Source organism: Ctenopharyngodon idella, chromosome 7, assembly GCF_019924925.1.
Source record: "Ctenopharyngodon idella isolate HZGC_01 chromosome 7, HZGC01, whole genome shotgun sequence".
Lineage (NCBI taxonomy): Eukaryota > Metazoa > Chordata > Actinopteri > Cypriniformes > Xenocyprididae > Ctenopharyngodon > Ctenopharyngodon idella.
Window position 1 is genome coordinate 32,440,341 of NC_067226.1, and position 10,638 is coordinate 32,450,978.

Genomic DNA, 10,638 nt, shown 5'->3' on the forward strand with positions numbered 1-10,638 from the left:
TTTCTACAAAATAAAACCGGAAATCGAGGGTAACGCGGTTGAAATTATTATGGTTAAAATTGCTTATTTCTCTGTATTTAAACATTCTTGGAAACATTTGGGATAATGTAAGTACAAAATGTATAACATTGTTCTAGTGGTTTTTAGATATTTTAATCCAAAAATCTTACATATTGTGAAATCAAATATTTAATCTTTGTATTTTTCTTTCTAAGCTTCCCATACAAAACATTGCAAGTTATTATCTTCTATCTCACTTGATGTGATGCAATATAATAAACTTGGTAATTATAATGTGTTTAATCAATATTAACATTTTATTTTACAGTTTAACAAGAACAAACACAGATGTGTTTATTTTGTCCTAAAACTTTCTTTGAAATTCTGTACATGATTTGGTTTTATGTTCTGCTGTGTGGGAAAAAAAACCCCCAAATGTCCTCATGAATCCTTGGAAATTAATATATAAAGTGGAAATTGGTTTTGTCACAATTAGAGATGCACTGATACTAAATTTCTCCACCGATACCGAAAGCCGATTATTCAGAATGATATCTGCCGATACCGATAGTTTGGGGTTCCTGCCTTTTATAACTTCTTTAAAATGAATGACAATTTCATTATAATTAATAATTAATCATTATATTTTTAATTATTATATTTAGAAAGAAATGCAAATAAAAACACATTAACTAAATTCTGAAGATTAAATTAATATTTCTTAACTTTCTGAATGTTATTAATTCATATAATTACTATTAATATTGAACATCAAACTGGTTTCATAGCATTTTCTTTACACAAAGCCCAAATTAAGTGCATTTTCCTGCCCTCTTTTGATTGACGGCATATATCGGCCCTGACTATCGGCTGTTTTTAAACTATCAGCTGATAGTGTGAATTTGCTTTTATCGGCTGATACCGATTATTGGCAGATATATCGGTGCATCTCTAATCACAATCGAATACAAGTATAATAGTGGTGAAAAAAAAAATCTAAATCATAAAAGAAAAATCAGAAATGCTAACAAAGACATTAATTGGCGCTCTGATATATTTAGTACAATGTCATACAATTACTGCATTCTCAAGTATGTGAGAGACGTTATTCTCCTTCAGGTCCTGTTATATAATGTCAAGACAAGCATTCCCTCTTGTAGATCCTCTCCAGCATCAGAAGAGGGCAGCATTACATCAGAAGATCTTAAAGCCCTTGAGCAGTGTAAGCGTGGGGGCTCTGCGTTTGCTTTGAGCTCTCGAAGATTTAACCGTGACCAGCTTCGCTGTGGCCGGTGTGGGCAGCTCTTTAAAGCAGGCGGTGAGGGGAGGGGCGGAGGACAGGCTGATTGCAGACTTGTCTTCGCTGATGAAGAGCGGACGGATACTCCTCTCTGTCTCTCGCCTCACTTCTCGAACGACTTCGTGAAAGATGTGCTGAACAGACAGGAAGTCCAAGCAGGCGGAAACTTCAAAGAACAGGCAGCCGAACCGCAATGCCAGGGCGGCACCATCTGCCTTACTCACCTGTCTGAGAAAGAGAGATATTGTTGCACAAATGTTTAACCCTTAAATGCATGCATTATGAAAGCATGTTTGATTGATTTTCCTTACGTAAAATGGACCTCTTTCTTAAAATCAAATATAAATTCTGAATTATAATATATATAGGATCCTTTTCAGATTGATGTGCAACAATGGAAAGAAATGTATTAACACAGTTTTTTAAATTATTTTAAATAATTAAATTAGTGTCGTTAAAATCGGCTAATAACAGAAAACAAATGCTATTTTAACAAACTGCTGTGACATGGAGGTTGAGGATCTAAATGCAGCTTTATCAGGGCAATCCAGAATCATGAAACAGATAATCTGGGCAAACAGATCTGGGAAACCAAGCAGAAACCAGGCAGAAAGTCAAAACCAAAACATGGGTAACCAGAGGGAGAGCACTCAGAAATGCAGCGTGACACTTACAAAACTTTGCAAGGAAAGACAGAAAACAGATGGCTTATATAAAGGGATAGAGTTAAAGGGATAGTTCACCCAAAAATGAAAATTATCCCATGATTTACTCACCCTCAAGCCATCCTAGGTGTATATGACTTTCTTCTTTCAGACAAAAACAATCTGAGTTATATTAAAATATATCCTGGCTCTTCCAAGATTTATAATGGGAGTGAATAGTAACCAATATTTTAAAGCCCAAAGAAGTGCATCCATCCGTCATAAAAATAATCCATACGGCTCCAGTGGGTTAATAAAGGCCTTCTGAAGTGAAGTGATGGGTTTTTGTAAGAAAAATATCCACATTTATAACTTTATAAACTATAATCACTGGCTTTCGGTAAAGGCCGTACACAAGCCGAGTTCCAGACCTTGAGAAGAGTGACCTTTGACCCAATGCATGACATATGATGTAGGCATAGCGTAAGCTTAGGTGAGCTCGCGGTTCAAACTTATAGGGCTAGGAAACAAACTCAACAAACTCAAATTCTTTTCTCTTTAAAAAATCTAATTTTAGACTTCTAATCGTGACCGGTGTTTTGTTTTGCTCTAACCTCTGCGCTTCCGTGTTCGTCAACACATCATGCGTTGGGTCAGAGGTCACTTGTCTACCGGAATTGACTTGCGTACGGAAGTCAGTGATTATAGTTTATAAAGTTATAAATGTGGATATTTTTCTTACAAAAACCCATCACTTCACTTCAGAAGGCCTTTATTAACCCACTGGAGCCATATGGATTACTTTTATGAGGGATGGATGCACTTATTTGGGCTTCAAAATATTGGGTACCAGGATATTTTTTTAAATAACTCAGATTGTGTTCGTCTGAAAGAAGATAGTCATATACACCTAGAATGGCTTGAGGGTTAATAAATCATGGGATAATTTTCATTTTTGGGTGAACTATCCCTTTAACAAGGTAACAAGACATAGATGAAGCATAAGGAGTCCAGGCAAAGAGTTATGGGAAATGCAGTTCATGATGAGATGGCAATGGACTAGGGAGGAGTGCCCTCTAGTGGAGATCAAGGGCACTCCAGCTGATGGATGTAACAAATATAATGAAAAACATGTAAAAAATAATAAATGAAAAAAATATATATATATTTACACTACTACCGTTCAAAAGTTTGTAGTCAGTACGATTTATTTTTGAAAGAAATTAATTTCAGCAACAATGCATTAAATTGATAAAATGACATTAAAGACATGTTACAAAAGATTTCTATTTTAAATAAATGCTGTTTTACGCTTTCTGTTCATCAAAGAATCCTGAAAAAATGTATTGCAGTTTCCACAAAACTATTAAACAGTGCATCTGTTTTCAAAATTGATAAGAAATGTTGCAAATCAGCATATTAGAATGATTTCTGAAGGATCATGTGACACTGAAGACTGGAGTAATGATGCTGAAAATTCAGCTTTGATCACAGAAATAAATTACATGTTATAAAAATATATTAAAATTGAACATAGTTATTTTAATTTGTAATACTATCTGTCAATATTACTGTTTTTACTGTATTTGTGATCAGATAAATGCAGCCTTGGTGAACTGAGAATTTTTTCAAAAACATTAAAAAATGATACCGACCCAAAACTTTTAAATGGTAGCAAACGTAGAATAAATAGTAAAACGTAATGATGTAATAACAGATAAATAAAAAAAATCTAAATAAAGAGTGCATATGATAACTCCAGCCCAAGGTAAAATTGTGCAATAAAGAGTCTCTAATGTAACAGGAATGGCACAGCAGAAAAAACTGGGGATGAGCAGTTAAAATGTTTATTTAAAGCATGGCTGGCAAAGAAGCACGCATAAATCTGAGGTTACATAAATAGATAGATTTGATTGAGTCCAGCTGTTATATGGTCATTTTATTCACTGTGTTTGCATAATGAAAGGAAAATAAAAAGGCAATAAATGGTCATTTCCTGGACCAATCAAATCCTTACTTAAACATTTTAGGATCATGAAAGATTGAAATCTAAATAGCTTGCGGTAGTACAGGGCATAACTGCTGTAATTTAGCTAGTCGCAGATCATACGTTTTTCCAGTTAAACTAACAAAAAGACATTCATACAAATAAGTAAATGCACTGTTTTTTTCTCTGTTTGGTTACTGTTTTGACTAACACCCACTCTGACACAGGAAATTTGGCTGTTTAAGATTTGTGCTTAAAGGGGTCAGTTTACATTTTTTTTAACTTTCTTTAGTGTGTAATGTTGCTGTTTGAGTGTGAAAAAGTTATCAGTTATATTGTATTTTAACCCTTTTTTGCTTATAATGTACAGCATAGCCACAGATCGTTTAAAATAATGGATTACAATTAATTTTATTAAAATAATACAATTAAAAATTAAAATTATTTTTAACGTTTAATAATTTTTGGATTTTTCCATCCGATTAATCAGAAAAAAATAATTGACAGATTAATAGATTATCAAAATAATCGTTAGTTGCAGCCCTAGTCCAATCACTCACAACACACTGCTCCAGCCGACCAATCAGAGCACACTGTGCTTTTCGGAGGGAGGGGCTTCATAGATATAGGAACTAAACAGAATGTTACTGACAGACTGGGAAGAGATGTAGGGATGGGCGATACCACTATTTTGTTTTCGATACGATACCGATACTTTCAATGCCAAAATCGCCGATATCGATACCGTTACAATACCTCTAATCTGAATTTAAGTTAATAATTTAAATCCTTAAATTATTGAATTACTATGAGTAAAATGGGTTATGATACCCACTTAACATTATATTTGAAAGGTATTTTAACATTCAATATGCCTTAATTGCAATTTATTAGATTATATTTTTTGTTTACACATGGTTAAAATGTTTATTTGTAGTAACCATGGAAATCTACAAATAGGCTTAGCTGAACTATGGTCACTGTAGGTAATGGTTCAGTTTCATAAGAGACTGCTAGTGATAGACTGTTGCACCCATAAAATGCAAACTTTGTATTCTGACAGTAGTTACAGAACAGAACATCAATACGAACTTTTAATGTTCAATTTAAATAAATGTAATTGCAAAAACTATGTAGGCTACTATTTCATTTTGTTGTTTGTGAAATAACTCAAATATATTATGTTGTTCTGTCTTCTGTTAAGCATTGTTCAGGGCTGCGTTTCCCAAAAGCATCAGTGGTTTCTTACAATATTAAACGCATGCAGCCGTTTGAATGTAGTGTCAGCAGTAAGCGAACGCTCTCTGTGATTGATTGGTTCTGACTTGCAGCATTTGCGTGTTCAGATGAGCAGGAAAATAGTTCTATAACACAATTATTCGCTAACATAGGTTATTTGTCCAATTCAATGCATATTGTATGCATTAAATTGATTGTTAATTAAACAAAATCATTAGTAAAAAAAAAAAAAAACACACCTTAGTATCGATATTTTTATTTGAGTATCGATACTTTCGATACTCAATGTCAGTATCGATATATCGATACTTCATATCGATATGCCCATCCCTAAAGAGAGGAGCTGCAACAGTGGAGAATATGGGGAAAATAATGTTTTTTGAACATTCAAGCATGAAAAAAATATTTTACATTAGGCGCCGATTTATGTTTCTGCCGGTTGTTGCCCACACTCCATAACTGAACGCGCACACGTAACATCTGAGCCAGAGTAGAGCAAAGAGGACATTACTGAGAGCGCACAGGTTTTGTGGAGATTCGTGCTGCACGCTGATGCACTCTTGCGTTAATGTATTACATTGATGCGCACTCGACATGCATCGTTAAAAAATGCCATCGAGAGAGCTATAAAAATAAAAAGAATGTCTGAAAGCTGCAGTTAAAGACCCTTTTACAGCCCACGTGATCAAATAGTCGCGCGCGCATTTTGGCAACGGAAGTGGTGTTGTTCCCCAGTGGTTCTAACGTATTCATAAGCATCCAGTGATTTATATGCTCGTAATTTCTCTCGGGTGTACACGCTCGGTTTCTCAACTAAATACGTATATATATTTTGGCCACTGTATATTTGGCCATCTGCTAACGTCTTCTATCCACTCCACTATAGTACACGGATCTGGTAGCTGGATACCATTTGATAAAGTCAACTTTTAAAATAACTTTCTCTGTCTGTGTTGCTTAATCCGCTCGCGTAGCTTGACACGCTGCTGATTCTCGCCATAGTTTCGTTGCCAAAATGCGCGCGCATACGTTGCTACGTCATCATTGTGTACAAGCAGTAAAAGGGTCTATTTTTATTGGTTAAAATGAATGAAGAATATCTCATGTGTTTCCTTGGATGCTCAGCGCCTATATAGCCTATAGTTCATGATAGGCTATAGTTGACAAGTTTGTTAATATTTTGAATAAAAATGGAAAAATGAAATAAAAGTGATACATCTGTCATACAGCGGTATTGTGCCTGCGTGACGTGTTGCCCCCTACATTAATAACAAATGTGCACATATTGTGAATTCATTTAATAAACTTAGTAACCTAGCTTTTGGTAGCCTTCAGTAAATTAACTTCTCTAAGAAAATTATTCATAAAACATCAGTTGACAATAGGTTTACTTTCAATTTTATAAAAAAGAAAAAAAAAAATCAAGATATAGTTCACCCAAAAATTAAAATTCAGTCATCATTTATTCAACCTCATGTTTCAAATGCTTGTGTAATAAATTTTATGTTGAATTAAATAAAATATATTTTTTTCTGAATCTACGTTTTGTAATGTCTATTTGATGCTTTACACAAGAATGACTTCAAATTATCTTTTGAGGATAATTTCTCAGCCAGATTTTATGTACGATAAATTTGCGATTAATTAGATTCATGTAATTAATTAGATTAAAAATTTGAATAGCTTCCCACCCCTAATGAAAACCGGTTCTAGTAGACCCCAAAAACAAAATCAAGACTTTGTAAAAGTGCATAATAGGTCTGCTATAAGACAAAACATTATGGCTGTGTCCGAAATCACCCCTATACCCTTAAATGAGGCACTATTTGAGGGGACAGCCATTTGTAGTGGTGTCCAAAACCATAGTGGACGTTATCGAGTGCACTCATTCAATCCCACAATGCACCTCAATAATGAGTGTACAACTGATGTACACTCAACAGCTAGCAAATACCCATAACGCACAGTGAAAGTCGTGCGCCGAATGAATTCCCGCGTCTGACCAGAAGATGGCGCCGCAGCTGAATCATCCATCAATTTTCCAAACCGCGCTGGTCCAATGTGGCTACAGCGTAATACCATACAGGTATAAATTCCTTTTTAATTGATTATTAAATAGTTTAATAATAGTTTCCATGACAGAGTTCAAGTTAAGTCTTTTCATTACTACTAGAGCTGCCAGTTTCAAAATATTGTTAATCAGCATTATTAAAAAGGAGCAGCCCTTCCGACGCACTCCGAAATCACTCACTCATTTTCAAATATTAGTGGACTAATGTACGGAATAGTGAATGAGGGTATAGGAGGCGATTTCAAATACAGCGTGCATGTTATAAAAGTTTGAATAAAATCTAACAGAAAGGATGTTTAATTCACCTGTATCTCTCCATGTCCACTTTGTTCCCTAGAAGAACGACAGGAGCTTCTGGCTGCAGGCCTTTAGAGTAAACGGTCACAGTCTCGAGGTACTGCTGGCAGGCCTCAAAGCTACTCCTGTTGTCAATGCTGTAGACAATGATGAAGGCATTGGCCCAGCTTAAATAGCGCTCACAGTTGACTGGTCCATCCTGATTTAAATGAAGACAGATTTGTTTGCATACTGTAAAGTTGCCAAGGTTGTGCAACAAACTTCCATTGCGTGAAAGTAAAACATCATCAAGCATTATGAGGAGATGCAAATATCACACGTCAATCAACATAAAGCAGAATATTCTCAAAAGAGACAAATGGACGTCATTACCTGATCGGCCGTGTCCATCACTTTGACTATGACTGGCTGCTGGTCCACAGCTTCTTCAGAAGAGTAAGTATCTTCTGAAAATGTAATATGTAAAAGAAGTTAATTTTAAAGAAACAACTAGTATTCACTAAAACATTAAATTTTCGCAACAGCTCAAGTTACATGACAGTTGCATAATGTAAAGTTTCTCCAGATGAGGTTTTTCTTTTCATCCAGTTCTTCGCTAATAAAAGAATTTTTGTTCCTGCCATCCGTGTGTGTTTTATAAATTATTTTATTGTTTTATATAATGATTTCATGAACGAATTGCACTTGAACAAGATGAAAATGTGATGTGAGGGCAAATTTGAAAAAACAAAATTGTGTGTTGGAAAAAGACAAAAGTGGTTTGGCAAAGCCTACAAGTCCTAAAATGTTGAATGCTGTCATTTTAGTAACGTAAACGCTGTCAGTATAAGCCTCAACTTCCCATCTTCCCAACATGAAAATGAGAATGAGGCTTTACAAGGACTTTTATGTCTCTTGGTAAAAAAGTTTTAAAGTCACCCATCTGGGTTCCTATTGGTTATATCTGTATGAAACTAAAGTTAGCAATAGGTAAATTATGTGTTTGATTGATAAATCAGTTTCAAATATGTTTTGTGTTAAGACCAGGATCATAACCACCATAACCGTATCCTCCAGATGTTCAATCGCTCATTATTGTACTCAGTATTTTCAATGACCGATTCTTAAACTTTTACCTTTGATCCTCTCAATATTTGGCTACATCCTTGGTGACAACAGTAGAAGCTGAGAAACTCACCAAGGTTTGGGTCATATTCACTGATGAAGCGCTTCGTGAGGAATTTCACAGTAAGTGCTGCGGGGGGACAAACTTCCTGTAAGTCTAAGTTCTGAAATATTTTCAATTACATAACAGAGCGTCCCATCAGGATGATGGAAAATGGTCTGCTTTTTATGTTTTTGACTTAAAACTAAATCTATGCTATCTAGGTAAACAAATATAATAACTTTTAAAACATTCATTAATAAAATAGATCAGTATTTTCAATTACACTCGAATATGAATATATGGGGAAATGACAAATTCAATACGATTTACAGTGCATTCAAGGGACATTATATCAGTTTAAGATATATAAACACTATATATACCATATATATATATATATATATATATATATATATAGCCTAATCCTCCAATGTGTGGTAGTCATACCTGACTTTCCAGATCCCATAGCTCCCAAAATCACTATGTTACACTCCGAAGGCTCATGCTCAGGAACTGTGACAATATTGCAAGTTCTTGCTTTCCCAAACATCAGAGACATCCTGAAGACGTGATAAGATAGAAGGATGAACACATGAAGAAAAAGATCCGAATCACACAGTCCATATTAGACACACAGTGCACGTGTGCTTTGATCTCCTGAGTTCATACCTGGATGATGCTGCCGTCTGATTTCTCACCAGCGCTCTCTGCAAAACAGCTGGATCGCCTTATACTTCAGTGTGAACGACATGTCCACAACCATAGATGCACGCAAAAAACGTTTGTCCGAGATAGGTAGACTATTTTCTTATTTTCTCTGGGCATTGGAAGTCGCTTCCAGTCGGAGAGGATGTTAGGAGAGGGGAATGAAGAGTGCTGGAGTATTTTGGTTCGGTGGGCTGGAGCACATGACGGACTGAATCTATTCAGTGAATCCGCCTCCCATGATTAACATAAAAATAATCCTGAAAGCTCACACTGTAAAACAATTTTAATATTCCTGTTTGAAAAATCTGTTCCCTTTCTTTACCAGTGTGCGAATTACTTACTTTTTCAGGGATTTTTTTTTTTTTTTTTTTGATGTTCGATGTTGACTAGCATTAGCAACGACTTAAAGTCGTTTTAAACAAAACAAGGCTTACTTGTTAAGTTTAAATATAAAACGAAGTTATATAATAATAATATCAACAACAACAACATTAGTATTTATGTTATGTCAAACTTTAAGCCAAAAATTGTCCTAAATGAACAAAAAGTGCTCGATCGTTACTGTTGTTATGGTGTATTTCACGAGGAAATGCCCGACCTCATTACTTTTGTGGTTCAAATAAATGGTATTGTTTTATATTTTAAAATTGATTAAAAGACCCAAATGTAAGAAATAAATAGATTAAAAAAAAAAAAAAAAAAAAGCGAGTTAGCATTTTAGGACTTCCGGTTCCATTGCCCCAGAGTCAATGGGTTTTTTGAATGGGTTTTTGCTAAATCGCCTGAAATAAGGTCTGTGGTTAACAAAGCCTCTAAATATTTTCACGTTTTGATCTTTGACATAAAACACACCAGTTATAACCCGCTTGTGATTTTTTTAAACCTTTATTGTGTCTTAAAAACGGCCGTTGCTAACAAATTGCTAAAAGGGACTACTTCCTTTGGCGGGGACTTTAGACGTCATAATGACAAACAGGACATTTGGACAGAATTTCTCATGAAAAAGTGGATAAGTATTCATACACAGCGCAGATCATAATCAGCGAACATGTTTTTAAATAAAGTTGTTTTCTAAATAAAGTTTGAGGAAGCTTGGTAGGTGGTGACGTTGATCCGCGACCATGGTGTGCTGTAGTCCGTTTATAGCCTACTGTTAGCTTTTTATACCTGACGACTTTATTTAGGCTTCAAAATGTATAAATGTTGTTAACTTGTAAAGATTATCTTGATAGACAAAATGTGCAA

General features: G+C 34.9%; 1 protein-coding gene across 2 annotated transcripts; it reads right to left on the reverse strand.

Annotated features, from left to right (window-relative positions):
- Positions 1-137: 137 nt before the first annotated feature.
- On the reverse strand, positions 138-9,833 carry rasl12 (RAS-like, family 12). 2 transcript variants are annotated; one of them, XM_051899492.1, is made up of 6 exons: positions 9,355-9,824; positions 9,133-9,245; positions 8,716-8,772; positions 7,911-7,984; positions 7,547-7,737; positions 138-1,528 (listed from the first exon to the last, which is right to left on the reverse strand). In XM_051899492.1, the coding sequence occupies exons 2-6, from the start codon at positions 9,242-9,244 to the stop codon at positions 1,195-1,197; spliced, it is 768 nt and encodes a 255-aa protein (XP_051755452.1). In that variant the 5' UTR covers position 9,245; positions 9,355-9,824; the 3' UTR covers positions 138-1,194. The 2 variants fall into 2 exon arrangements, with proteins under 2 accessions (XP_051755452.1, XP_051755453.1); XM_051899493.1 differs by lacking the exon at positions 8,716-8,772 and having other exon boundaries at positions 9,355-9,833.
- Between the last annotated feature and the right edge of the window lie 805 nt (positions 9,834-10,638).